General features: G+C 33.5%; 1 protein-coding gene across 1 annotated transcript; it reads left to right on the top strand.

Annotated features, from left to right (window-relative positions):
• The first annotated feature begins 3,454 nt into the window (after positions 1-3,454).
• LOC140046658 (uncharacterized) lies at positions 3,455-5,433 on the top strand. The gene has a single exon (XM_072091359.1). It carries the CDS (start codon positions 3,455-3,457, stop codon positions 5,372-5,374), a length of 1,920 nt encoding a protein of 639 aa, XP_071947460.1. The 3' UTR covers positions 5,375-5,433.
• The last annotated feature ends 9,704 nt before the right edge of the window (positions 5,434-15,137 follow it).

The raw sequence follows: 15,137 nt of genomic DNA, 5'->3' as shown, positions 1-15,137 counted from the left end.
AAAAATGACAGAAGGAAAGAAGTATAATACAGAAAAAAAAAAAAAATATGATGAAACAGGACGATTACAAGGAGTTATCCGCTACTAAGCGGATAACTAATAATACAGAAAAAAAATGTTGATCTCATACAATAACAAGGAGTTATCCGCTTGGTATACCAAGCGGATAACTAAATAGAAAACTTCAAGGATAAAGTCACTATAAGCCTATTAGGCATTCGAAATCGTGTTAAATCAAAATAGATTTGCTTTTATGGAGGTATTCTTTGAATATTCCTTCATTAAAAAGTATTCTTATAACTTACAGAAAAAGTGCAATTTGGATTAAATTCAATTAAGGTTAGTTTTGAGTTAAGTTTTATTTGAAATAAGAGATACACCTGTATAACAAATTAATGTGTAAACTCCGTAAACAGATAATAGTTAGCTACTGTAGCAACGTGTTACCGTTGTAAAGGTGTAAGCCTTAACAACAGGAACATACTGGGCCATGGCTCTGCTTTACAACGGTGATACGTCACACGTCCATATACGGTGCGTTCTTAAAGGCGAGGTGCGGGGGAAAAACATTTCTATTGATCATACATTCCAATAATTATCGATCTATAGTTTCCCCGATGTTTCATAATTTTAGGAATTTTATTTGTGTTAGGCCTACACAAGCTTGTTGAAAATAAGCACTTTCTTATCAGTATATAGTTTAAATTACACAGTAAAATCCCTATTCTTTTGTACACACGTTTTGTAAATAGAGAGGCATTTTAAAAAGCTATGAAAATGAAACGGTGGGGTAAAAAATGTTATCAGACGACTAAATATAGGTAATATAACTTGAATTTTACATTTCTGGTATTTTTATTCAACTTCAAATTTTTATTTTCATGCTATAGCAAAAATTATCCACCGTATATCCACCATCTTTTTTCACCTTCCAGGGAGTCACCAGACATGTTATTACATTAGGTTAAACTACCTAACTACTGAAAAAAAGTCTTCCTGGTTTTTATGGCAACATTTTGCCAAATTTTGTATTTGACCATATTAAGGGAAATTCATGTTTTTTCGTCTTGACTTCTGTTACAAATATTTGATTTATGTACAATTAACCAGATATTATATTTAAAATTCTTGTCTATACCTGAGCTTTAAAATAAATATAAACAACAAGCAGATACAAAATAAATAGTCCTACAACAAACAGATAGGGCCTACACATTTTTAATAGTTTATCAAGTTATAATCATGGAGAAAAAAATTAATTGTTTGAAGGTTTGCATGGCGAAATCAAATGTTGATATAAAGTTTGCGGTACACCACGCGTATATTAGTTCTGAAAAGTACTGTTGAGTTTCTTGACGTTTGGATCAATATGTTTTGATCGTCCTCAGGAGAATGGGTTAGGAGTGGGAGTGAGAATTCTCACTCATGAGGACGATCAAAGCATATTGATCGAAACGTCGAGAAACTCAACAGTTCTTTTCAGAACTAATATAGGCCTATACGTGGTTCACCGCAAACTTTATATAAAAAATATACATTTTTTCCTCCATGTATAATCCTTAGTTTATTAACTACAATCGGAATGAATAAATGAAATACGCGTGGGTAATTATGCCTATAACATGTTTTGGTGCAATCATGAGTTTTGCCTTTAAAAAAATACGTCATTTGACATTAATAAAAAAATGTATAACAATGCTTTGTTATTATTTAAAGTAGCTACATCGCAGGAGATCTGGTGTTCTTGTTATTATTATAACCAAGGAATTATTTATTTAAAGATATATTGTCCTCCTATATATATATATATATATATATATATATATATATAAATCATACTGTAAATTATAGAAACAGTGCTCATATTAGCACTGTTTCTATAATTTACAGTATGATTTATATATAATTTACACAGTGCTATATATATATATATATATATATATATATATATAAATCATACTGTAAATTATAGAAACAGTGCTCATATTAGCACTGTTTCTATAATTTACAGTATGATTTATATATAATTTACACAGTGCTACGCAACATCATTGATTTATATATATATATATATATATATATATATATATATATATATATATATATATATATATATATATATATATATATATATATATTTGATAATTGGTTTAGTATGCCATTTTATTGTCACAATAGTTATTCACTCTGACCAAAATTGAATCACCAAACAATTTTAAAGCAGATTTAAAGCAAAACAAAATAGTCAAAACAACAATGTGTTCTTGGTTAAATTTAATTTAGTTCTTAACAACTTCATCAAAACTACAATTTGTACTTTTCGTGTTTTACTTGGAAGAAAACGAAGAACCAAGACTGGGTAGAAATTCTCACAGATTTCCTCATTGTTGTCGTTTTAAAACTTAGTCAAATATGAAGAGAGTCGTGTTAAGAGAAGTACTCCAACTAAAACAAACAAGAACCTATTTACTTTTTTTTGTTCAAAAAGTGGATCCTTGGTCAATAGTCTTGTTTAAACAGTTTTTCATCGCAGTGACCACATTTTTTCCAAGATAACCAATCATTTGGAACGTTCCATAATCTTGATCACATTGAAGTTTTAAGTGGAACGACTGTGTTCGTTTGTATAGAGTAGGACATTCCACTTAGTTTTTATCGATAATTGTCGTATTCGATTTAGACTTTCACCGTTGAGTACTTCTTTAACGGAGTATTTTGAGCGTTGAGATTGTTCTTAACGAAAAAGCTTTCGTTTGTCAACGTTTCTATTCGAATGACTTTCTGTTGAGCACAAATTTACAATTCGAATACAAAAAGTACTCAACGAATCTTTACGTTGACAACGAAAGTTCCCAATCGAATACGACAAATGCTACTGTACGTGTCGGATATTTTAAATATAAAAGGAAAGCATTCGGACATTACTTACAGAAAAGGACCCAATTTGGATTAAATTCAGTTAAGGTTAGTTTTGAGTTAAGTATTTCTAAGTTTGCTAAGACTTTGCTCATCAATAATAAGTAAAGTTAAATGAAAGGTAAAGGTAAAGAAAGTTAAACGTATTCATATTTTTTCCTCAAGCTTAACTGGAAACTGAGGAACACAGTAAAGTTAATAATATCCCGTATTGGGTCTATTAACATTTTTTCAGTCAAATGTGTACATGTGAAACTCCAATTATTAAAAACTATTTGACGAAAGGAATCAAATTATTAAGACATTTATCAACATTTAATTGTACATTTATACATGTTATTTCGACACATGGGAGGGCGTTGAATCACTAATATGAAAACATTAATTAAAGCATTAACTATTTTGTGTCATCTTTACATTACAACTTACACTTTTTAGTCGAAAAGTATACCATTAGGCCTATAGGAAGCATTTGTCGAAATGTTGGTGTAAACAGCTGTTTATCTCGTTTCAGATTTCTTAGCACAACTAACACAGAATGATATTACGAAAGGCAATTCAAAGGGGTGTTGGAGCAATTGTATCTTTTATTGTTTTACAATTTGTACTTTTCGTGGTTTACTTGGAAGAAAACGAAGAACCAAGACTGAGTAGAAATTCTCCGATTGAAATAGAGAAAACCATTTTGAGTAAAAGTGAAAATACTGTTGAGCCGAACTTGCTAAACATAAAGGTTCTTAAAGATATTATGCTGACACGGAAAGTTGATCAAGGTGTTAGCATTTGCGACGGAAGTAAATCAGTTCTTGCTATAACATTTATTAACTCAAGTCCTAAAAATGTTGACTTGAGAAATGCAATTCGAAGATCTTGGGGAAAACACGGAAAACTTAAACGAATAGTTACTTTATTTATTTTAGGAAGGGATGCGAACTTCCAATATGGTGAATCTGTTTCAACGGAGAATGAAAATCATGGCGATTTGCTCCAAGGGAGGTTTGAAGACAACTTCCGGACATCAAGTTTAAAAGCGTTTATGGCATTAAAATGGTCACAAACATTTTGTCCTAAAGCCAAATTTATTTTTATGGTGAATGATCACAACTTTGTCAATTATGATGTTTTCTTTAAAATATTTGGAAAAAAAAAGAAGAAAGAATCCACGTTTGTATCAGGAAATATAATAACAAATCGCGCGCCAATTCGAGAACCAAATTCAAAATATTATATATCTCCTAAGCAGTTCGGGCGCAAATATTTCCCGCCATTTTGTACACTGGATTCTGGAATAATACTTTCAAAAAAAGGTGCAAATATTATTTTGAAAGAAGCGTTCAATTCAACTTTTATCCCAATTGCAGATGTGTTCATTTCAATTTTAGCAGAAAAGGCTGGAGTAACAGTTATTAACGATAAAAGATTCACGCTTAGAAATTTAAACCATGATACTTGTTTATTTCGTAACATTGTTACAGCTCGTGGTTTTGATACATCACTTTTAACGGCAAAATTGTGGGCGAATGTTTCCAATCCTGAATTTTTTAAAAAGTGTGAACATTCTGAAGTGGATTTAATAATGCAAACGAATAGTGTTTCGAATGGTGATTTGTTTGATAGAGGATTTTACCTTCTTGTTAATAGTCCTGATCTTTGTAAAAACGACCAAGGTAAACCAGAAGATATATTTATGATTGTGCTTATTAGTACACTCCCAATGCATGTTGGTAAACGTGACATAATCAGAAAAACGTGGGCAAAATCTCATAACGTTATCGGGATGGCTATCCGATTTCTGTTTGTAATGGGACGCCAACTAAAAAAAAATGAAGATGAACAATACAAATCAATTGTCAAAAACGAACAAATTAGATATGGAGATATAATACAGGCAGACTTTATTGAAAGTTTTCACAATTTGACACTAAAAGTCGCTCTAGGATTAAAATGGGTATCAGAAAATTGCCAAAATGCTGAGTATATGTTTAAAGGGGATGATGATATATTTGTTAATTTTGAAAACATCATCAGTTATATACTAAATCTTAGAGCGAAAGGTAGAGCGTTAGAAAAGTTCTACATGGGTTCAGTCTTACCCCGCAGTCGAATTGTACGAAGAGAAAAATCAAAATATTACGTATCTCACAAGGAGTATAGTGGGAAATATTTTCCGCCATATTGTTCTGGTGGTGGTTACATCTTATCCAGCGACGTCATCCACGGGATGTATTTAAAAGCGTTACAAACACCACTTATACCAATTGATGACGCGTTTCAAGGAATTTTAGCAGAGGAAGAAGGCGTGATCCCAATGCATCATGATGGTTTTAAAAACTGGGGTTATAGTGATTCAGATAAATGTGATCTTTTAAAGAGCATGGTTGTCCATGGTCCGTATAAATCACCAGTTGAAATATTTAAAGTGTGGACCAACTTTACAGACGCGTCCGTTAAATGTTAGCAAAGTGGTCATTATTGATGAATAACTTCTACTCCTAATACCTATAGGCCTATGTTGATAACAATAAGACCGCCATTGACTCATTTTAGTTGATTGACAATGCCTTAATGTGTGTCCCATCATTTTTTCCTCCATTTTATCATTTATAGTGTTATTAATAAAACTGAAATATATATATATAGGTTTGAATACATTATTACATTATATGGACATTGAGGCTTCCTTCATTAGTATAAGTCTTTATTATTATCTATATATAAATTTACGTAAGGGCAAAATTCGGTAAATCGCGCGTTATTTCTAGAATGTTTACTCGATGGTATATAAAGTTGGTTCGTACTTTCGGTACTGATTTTAACCACCTGATGTAACCCTGTTTACTAATTAAATTTAGTTCGATAATTAGTTATTGACGATTAAAACGAATTTAGGTTCAACGATTTGCCCCAAATAGGGGTGTTTTTCAATAGTGGTATACACTGTCTAATGGATGTCCGTCTTGAAAAATACCCGCAGACGATAATACGAGGAAGCTTCGCATTTTCCTATCTCCTCTTACGATAATTGTTTTTAATGGCTGAAAACCGGTTGAACAGCTCAAGTACAGCATCATAATGTTGAAGACAGGCCGATTTTTTTAAAAAAAATACTATTTTGATAGATTTAATATACGTTTATACAAATGTATTGATTTGCGATGAATGGAACATTCCAATCTCTGTTCCACAAGTGTCTATTCCCTCAGGCGTCGTAAAGGCAAGTACTACTGTATACTCATAACAGAAATTCGATCCATTTTTTTTTTCAATCTGTGCTGCAGAGGTTGGATATGAATTTTGTTTAAACGGATAATGAGCTAGCGTTTTCACTCGCCGTATATTATGTACAAATCGTTATTATTGCAGTTAAACCACCCACATCATCACCCTTCCCTCACTGGCATGAGTAGCGTTGTAAAACCAGTAGAGGATAGGCCTAAGGTACATCACATGCCCTAAACGCAGAACAACTTTTATGGTGGGTAGGGTAGGAACCCCGGTAGGAACCAACTTAAGTATGAATTGGCTCTAAGAAACAATTGAAAACCATTAGGCCTAACTAATTAAGTTGAGTTGGATAATTTAATATTTATTGAGGATTAAATCGAATTTATGATTTTCCCCGAATAGAGGTGGTTTTCACAAATTGTTTTACATTATATAAACATATACACGTCGTAGTGATGTATCGTTACATGTACTGTACTATTTCAATCGACTAGGACGGTGATAGTTTCAACAAAGTATTACATCGCAATGTTTTACTGTGTTTAGTGGTATATTATTTGTAAAACATGAAGACAATAATAGCTAGAATTTAATTCGTCACTTTGACGAATTATAGGTGATCATTTTTATCATTTTAATGAAATTACCACTTTTTAAACATGCATGTACGTTAACATACGATCGTAAAAAGTTGATGTACGCCATCCTATGACATGATGCATACGCTTATAGTGCTGAGTTGTGCCTATTATATGCCATATAAAATATGTACAGTATATACTGTATATCTATATACAGTGTAGCATAGGTGAAATTACGGGACACACATCATGTTCTAATTTTTTGGTATGATGGAATTATCAAAATAAACTCAAAGATGACAATTTCGAAAGATAATGAATTGAGCAAATAAATATAAGAATTGGAAAAAAATCTGGCACGTAGAAGCGCTGTGCCCGCTCTTTGAAATTTGTATAACTTTGACGAAAAAGATGTAAAAACTACTTTTTAACTTCATCTGGCCATATTTTAATGTCACAACATCCGAAAGGCTTGGTTTTTATATGAATTCATATCTACATTTCATCAGCTTTCATAATAAATTATAATCATCAAGGTAACGTTCAATTCTGAAGAGCTGTAAAATATTCAATTTACGGCGAAGGTGAAATTACACGACCTACGTTATTCAAAATTTTACGCGTGATGACGTCATCAAAATGAAAACACTGACAACTTATGAGAAAGATAAATAATTAGGCAAGCACACACTGAAATTTGCGCAAAAATCGAGCTCAAAAAGCGGAGATGCGCTCTATTGAATGTGATAACCTACACAAAACGGAAAAAATCCTAATTTTTAAATTCAAGTGGCCATTTGATGACGTAATACCATTTTGTACGTCTAATGTGTATATACATTTATATCTACAACTCAATCCCGAATAAGTTAAAAAACTTAGGGGTCATCGTGCATTCTGAAGATTTATTTTCATTTTAAAAAGGCCTTATTTTTTACCATTTTTAGCACTTTTGTACAATTAATGTGTGCATTTTGTCATTTGTAATGTGCTCATAGAGCACTATTTTAAGTAGAAATGGACTCAAATTTGGTGAATGTACTAAGGATTGTGAGTAGATTGTGATTTATACATCAAATTTTATTTTTTACGCTTTTTACGAATCGCGTGCGCAAAAACGTGTTTTTGCGCAGTAATTTTTTGAAACACGCAAATGGCCTAATTCATGCTCTAAATTGATCAAAACCTAATTTTGAGCTTTTTAAAATTTTAACGCGCGATTTCATGCGCATGACCTTGAAACTCGCAGGTTTTTATTTGTTAATATTTTTTACCTTGACCTGAAGTTTACATGTAGTGAATTTCATTAATATGTGATAATGAATTATGGAGATATGATTGATAATGTGATTTCACAAAATGGCATATACGTGTTGTCACGGATGAGTGATCACGCTGAAAAGCTTATTAGGACTAAGTTACAGTATTTGAAAGACATTGTGAAATTTTGGTAATCATTGACATTTAACTTTTTGAGATATTTGTTAAACAAAAAGTGTACAGAAAGAAGAAGAAGAAGTAGAAGAAGAAGAAGAAGAAGAAGAAGAAGAATAAAGATTTGATACAATAACAATAGGTGATCATTTTATTCTAAATGATCACCTAATAATAATAACTGGATATAGCGCATTATGCTGAAAGCCTCAATGCGCTTTACAAAGACAGAAAAATTTAGAAAATTACAAATTAAAAAGATGGGTTTTGAGGAGAGATTTGAAGACACTGGTGGAAGTAGCCTGTCGGATTTCAATAGGCAACGCATTCCATAGAGAAACGGATGCCGAAGAAAATGAACGATTTCCATAGGCCTAAAACTTAGTGGAAGTATGAAATATATGGGCAAGAAGAGACTCAGATCTAGATCTCAGAGACCGCTTAGGAACATAAGGTTGAATAAGTTCAATTAATATTTCGTTACTAAATGGATAAAGAATATATTTAAAAATTGTTCCTCTTTGCAACCATCCTCTTCCCCATCCCTCAACCCTAATGTTACATACAAAACACAAATTAAGTTTGTTTAAATTTGACTTACACAATTTGTCTCATTTTGTGACAAGTTTCTTTTTCGGAAGTAATTCCCAGGGTGCTAATTTTAGTTGAGTACATAAATCACAGTGTCTATTTATTCGTTCCTGTAAACGACATGTATCATTGTCCTGCGGTACGTATTATTGTCCTGCGGTACGTATATTTGAAATCGCCAGTTTTTTAACGCTGAAATTATTATGTATTCGAGAACCATCTGTGGGCACGACCATCTAGTTATTATTAATTACAGTATTACAATCTTTTTTTTTATCTACCGACTAGCGGCATGACAATATAAATATATATTGTAATTTATTTCATGTAACAAAAATATAGGTCCCATTTATTAATTGAGTGTGTTAATGTGTTAAAATACTGCTGCTTTTGTTCTTTTGTTTAATGCGTTATGTTTCAGCCACAAAGGGAAAACAACTACGCCCTGCATGCTGTAGAATTAATTTCAGTTTTCAAGTTAATACAGTATATTATGGCTCTTTATTTCTATATAATTTTTACAGATTTATAGATTACAGAAATCATTTCGAAACCTAAGCTGCACTGACGAGATCTAATAAGATCGAAACAGTACTGTCTGCAGATTGGAAAGTATATATATATATACAGGTTGAAATTATCAGACCGTTAGGATAGAGTGCTCAATACCAAGGTAGAGCATAAATAAATAAATAAAATAACAGCAGAAAACTTGGTTACTTCATTGTTTTAATCACTACAAATTTGTTTCGTACGACCAGCATGTAGCTGGCCGCACTCTTCAGGTGAAATATAAAACATAAGTGACACAGTTGTCTCATAGTGCTTAATAGAAGTGAGTCATCAGGAAGTATACAATAGCCTATTGTTTTAGACTATCATTCAGAGCCAAGCACCTGAAGATTGAGTTCATACTCATGAAACAGCTAGTCAAAGTGAATACAAAAAGCTATAATGAAGTTATAAGGCAAACTGTTTATGTGAACAATAGTATGTTAATTAGCAAGTACAACACATCTCTATTTCCTGGACAGTCTATTGTTAACCAAATTCTTATTATCTAAATTACTGATACCTTAGTAGAAACTTTCTCCTATGTCTACATGCACTGACTAATTCGTTCCTATGGTTAAGTGAGCTGGTTTCAGGCTTGCATATGATATAATACTTCTCTTGTAAGCATAGATTACACCGTTTGTTAACATTGGAATATGGTTTACACTTCTTTATTATTCGCCATATAATGTTATACTTTATGTTATCATCTTTTAGCTTCCAGATATACTGGCTAAGTGTTGTGCTGTTTTTGTATTTAACATTACGGAATGAACTATTATGTGCGTTATATCTACCATTTAAATGTGTTTTCGGTTAGTCCGACATATGTTTCAGCTTTATCATCACTATTTGTTGTTACTGTAGCCTGATAAATAACACCACTGGTTAGGCATTTCCCATCTAATGGGCATTCATTTCGACAGTTGCATTGCTTGATGTTATCACAGGGCATATCATTACGTAATACATTTTTGTTGTGGGCCGATATTACAGACCCTATATTAGGCATGCAGCTATAGCTGATTTTAATGGTGTTTCTATTAAATATTTTTCTTAGCTCATGGTTATGTGGAAAACATTCATCTAGGCTACAGTCTTTAAGAACTCGTGCCCTATTTTGGTTTTCACGTTGGTACTGTAAAGGCCAATTTACACAGACGAGCGGTAACGGTAAACGGTAATTGTAAGCGAAAAGCCGCGTGGCTTTTCCCATTTACACAGCGCGCGGAGTTCGCGAACGGAGTGGTGCGTGTAGGCCTCGAGGCTAATGCATGTTACAGTCACTGCTGGCCAGGGTGTGACTGACTGCCAGTAGGCCTAGCACACACAGATCTAAGTTTTAGAGGGACTTGTTGCCTAATAACGTACTAAAATGTATATTTTCTTTTCACTATCCTTATACAAACAATTATTCACGTCGTAGGTGTTTGTATTTCTGAATAAAAAGAAGTTGCAAAATAGGCTAGGCCTACTACGGCACTCGTATTTATTGTCGTCTTTGACTCGACGGACGCAAAAAAAAAGTTGTTTATAGATGACGTCATTTCAATCATATCGTTGGTTGGCCAGAATTCATAATTACCGCGCGGTAATTTCACAAAATCGAATCTGTTTCGATCCTGAGCGGATTTCCGCTCAACCGCTCGTCCGCTCCGCGTTCTGTGTAAATGGTCATAAGAAATAACATAGATTCTATTTTTGCGTTTTCCGCTCAACTTTACCGCTTACCGTTACCGCTCGTCTGTGTAAATTGGCCTTAATAGTCAGGTGGCTTAGCGACTTAATCGTTACACGGCGGACAAAAGCGCCAAATTTGGCATGAGGCTTCGTTTTGACCTACTGATTGATTTTTGCCTAGGAGCCACCGAAATAGTTTCCGATTTTTCAAGATGGCGGCCAAAATCCAAAATGGCCGCCAGTTATTTGGACTATCGTTATATCTCTAGTTGTAAAGTTGCAAATAGACCAATTAGCTAAACAAAACAAATAATTTTCAAGTCTGTAAAACTGATTGAGTGCATATTATCCAATAAGGATCACCAGATCAAAGATGGCGGCCAAAATACAAAATGGCCGCCATTAAATTAGACTATTATTGTATCTCTGGCTATAAATTTGTAAATAGCCACAAATTGGGTACTGGATCAATATTGTCTGGGTCAGTAAAACTGATTCAGTATATATTATCTAATATGCAGGTACTCTGTTCCAAGATGGCGGCCAAAATTAATAAGGCGGGTTGAACCAGATGATATTTCTTTTCCTTGTCTTCTTCATGCTATTTTGCGCGCTGGTATATTGGTCGGGTTGTACTTCAGATTGTGGTCGTATCCACTTTCATACAAGGCTTCTTGGTACGGTTTCTTTGATTCATTGAAAACAGTTTCATTCGAAGAAATGTTTGATAATCTTTTGTTTATGCCTTCAGGGATGTTCTTAATTATTGATGCTGGATGATTACTTTTGCAATGAACGTAGCGTGGTTTGTTGTTTTCCTTCAAGTAAGGCTTATAGCTTCCATCGTTGAGATTAAGCGTTACATCTAGGTAGTTTATAATTTTCTTATTCGCTTCGATCGTTATCTTTAGATCATGTTCTTTGAATGTGCTGCAGAGATCTTTTTTTATTTTTTCAATAACATGAGGAGTTTCATTAAATGCCGCGAGTCCGTCATCCCTGTACAATCCTATGTTATTACCGTACTTGGGTTCTAGTTTGGCTTTATTTGTAACTGGAATAAAAACTTTCTTATATATATATATATATATGTTTATATATATAAAAGTATCTCTTCGGAGATCCCGCCTCGTGAATAAAAATACTGTAAGATGAGGGCGTATCAATTTGATCTCTGGTGCGCGTGCGTACAACTGAGGACTAGCGCTGTTCCGCCGTACCCACGCCGAGAATGTTAAAGAGTCGCTATCCAATCGAGTTCGAACAATACCATGAAATACCATGGTCTAATGGTTAGGACATCTGCATTTCAAGCAGGCGGTCCGAGTTCGAGTCTCGGTTGGGGCGACTTTTTCTCATTCTCACAGATTTCCTTATCTTTATCGTTTCAAATTAATTAATTAAATTTCAGTATATCACCGGGCGGTTTAGAATTAATGTTCTTTGCCTGATTTGTTTATATATATATATATATATATAAATCCAAAGGCAAATTACTGAAAAAAATGACAATGCTGTGGGTATCAGTGGCTGGATCTCAATGGAGATACAAAAATAAAAAGCGAAAAGCTAAATCAAAACGATAAAGTAAACAGCCAGAAAAGTTAGCAGAGCTTTCGGGCAACACTAGCCCTTCATCAGTGCAAGTGAAGGAATTTGGATAACGTCAGAGTATAAAGCTGGCAAGTGCTGCCTGGGTGGACAGGAATAAAAGAAATATAACAAAGGGAGCCAGGGTGGCTTATATATATATATATATATATATATAAGAAAGTTTTTATTCCAGTTACAAATAAAAAATATAATTTACCTAGCGATAACACAGTAGTACATTTAATAAAGATGACAGTAGTACATTTAATAAGATCTATCACATACTGATTATTAGGTAATCAGTAAAACAAATAAACATTATAATTTTGTCAATGAATCTGTACCATTTTGTTCCCCAACACAGCGTTTGACATTGCATGTTTTTAGGTTTGGTTTTTCTAAAATGTTTTAAACGTTTCTGTGTAGAAATACATTCTAATTGAACAACGTTTGCATCAAAACGTTATAATATAGCGAATGCAAAACGGAGCTGATAATGTCGCCATGAAGAGAATGATTGGTATCATCCAATATAGCATGGAATACATCGGCAAGCCGTTCGCTGTACAGTGAAGCGTTTGCATAGACAAACCAATTACTTTCCACGCTCTACCCAGCACCTTCTCAATTCGGTCTTTATCCCCCAGGGGCGGACCCAGGAGTGTTGCCTTAGTGGCCCGGGCAACACCCTTAATTTCATACTAAATGTTGTTTCTGCCACTAAATTAAAATTGAGTCCCATTTCTTCGTATACTATATCCATATTTATACGTTATAGAAGTCCAGTCTGAAAGAGAATATTTGTAAATTGGCACAGCAGTCACCAATAGTCCTACTATACCGCGCACAGATAAAAGTAGATAAGTTTCTAAGCATACGCAGAACAAATTTCTGATTGACTAGTTTCTTGTGGTGCGCGCGTCAGAGAGCAGGGAGATGTAGGCCTATCTCTCTCTTGATGAGAGGTACGAAAGGATGCCAACACACACTGTGTTCGGGAAAAACCCGTCATATGGGTCGTCAATTTGTTCATAATTATTGCGTTTTTTCATAATTTAAGGCCAAATCATAGTTTTGCGTATAGTTTTATTTTTCCGTGTAAGTACCCAGTTTATCTTCATTATTTCCGTATACGTTCGTAATATTAGGCCGAATTTCAGAATTAACCGCGTCGGTAGCTGAGCAAACTCGGAACTTGTAAGTAGATACAGAGTTTTACGGAATTTTATCATTGTTCAATGTTTTGTTGTTAGCTTATTGTTAAAATTGATAAAAGAAGTAAGTCTGGCGCCAAAATTTAGCGACCTTCACAACCAAAATGTTTCTTTTAAATGGAACGCTACAAAAACAATCCTCCGCTTCATCAGTGCATGAATACCAGACAATATCGTATCTTTGTTACGTTTTACATCAATTCATTTTAATATCACGCAATCCATTTTAATATCACGCAATCCATTTTTCAACAATATAGTAGTACTGTATAATAAACATTTTGATTGAATATAGTGAGGGATTAGTTACAGTGTTGACCTTAAATAAACCATTGGTAATTTACTGAAAATCCAAAATGAACTTTTGTTATAATACAAGCAATAAAAACTATCACAGATTACCTCTAATGGATCAAGCATTTACATATGAACTTTGCGACAAAACAAAAATATAGCTTATATTCATTCCTTTTAAATATTAGGCATATGTTACCAAGGCTGATAATCGATTTGTCCATAATTATTGCGTTTTGCCGGGGGTTTTCTATAATCTAAGGCCAATTTTTAGACCAAATCATAATTGTGCGTATAGTTTTTTTTCCGATGCGTGTAGTACTCTATTTATCTTCACTTCCATACGTCCGTATATTAGGCCGAATTTCCGTAGTAATTTATGGAAGTTCCAAAATTTGAACCGTGTTATACCGGTAGCAGAGCAAAGTTTGCTTCCTTCTGCAAATATCATATCATAATTTTCTTTGTTTTATTTTGGAGTGTGGTTTAAACAACACTTTTTAAAAGTTTATAGTGGATAAATAAAAAATGAATTTTTGAAATTGTGGTTTTAACATCTGACCTTATTTAGCATTTAATTGAAAATAACACCATTTAACGTTTTGCGCAGTATTTTATAGCAGCAGCTTCATATTTTTTGTATAACTTTTTAAAATTATTAATTGATAATAAATTTACAATAATTGAGTACAGTTATTAGATGTAATACCGTACCAGAAGTACCCTCATCGGGAACTTCCCCGTGACGTTCGCATTGAACGAAAACAAAAATGTTATCCTATAGGCCTATTGTTAGTCGCGTATGTTTTATTACCGGTCGAATAACATTATGCTACGATCCTCTGTTTGCTAGCGCACTATAGAGTGAGTGACATTTCCGTCGAACTAGAGGTGCAATTTATTATGAATTTTACGTGCGAGAGTACCATGTAGGGGTGTCATTTAACAATTTTCTTGCTCAAATACTCATTGTCTACAGCACTGGAGTCTTTGGGCAATCCTCTTAAAATAGTCCTGGGAGTCTGCGACCGCCCCTGTATGTAGCGCTCTATCT

This window comes from Antedon mediterranea, chromosome 4 (genome assembly GCF_964355755.1).
Source record: "Antedon mediterranea chromosome 4, ecAntMedi1.1, whole genome shotgun sequence".
NCBI classification, from domain to species: domain Eukaryota; kingdom Metazoa; phylum Echinodermata; class Crinoidea; order Comatulida; family Antedonidae; genus Antedon; species Antedon mediterranea.
Note: the sequence above shows the minus strand (reverse complement) of the source record. Positions and strands in the feature narration are given on the sequence as shown.

Coding starts and splice junctions, on each gene's coding strand:
- LOC140046658 (XM_072091359.1), top strand. CDS start 3,455: ATGATATTACGAAAGGCAATTCAAAGGGGTGTTGGAGCAATTGTATCT.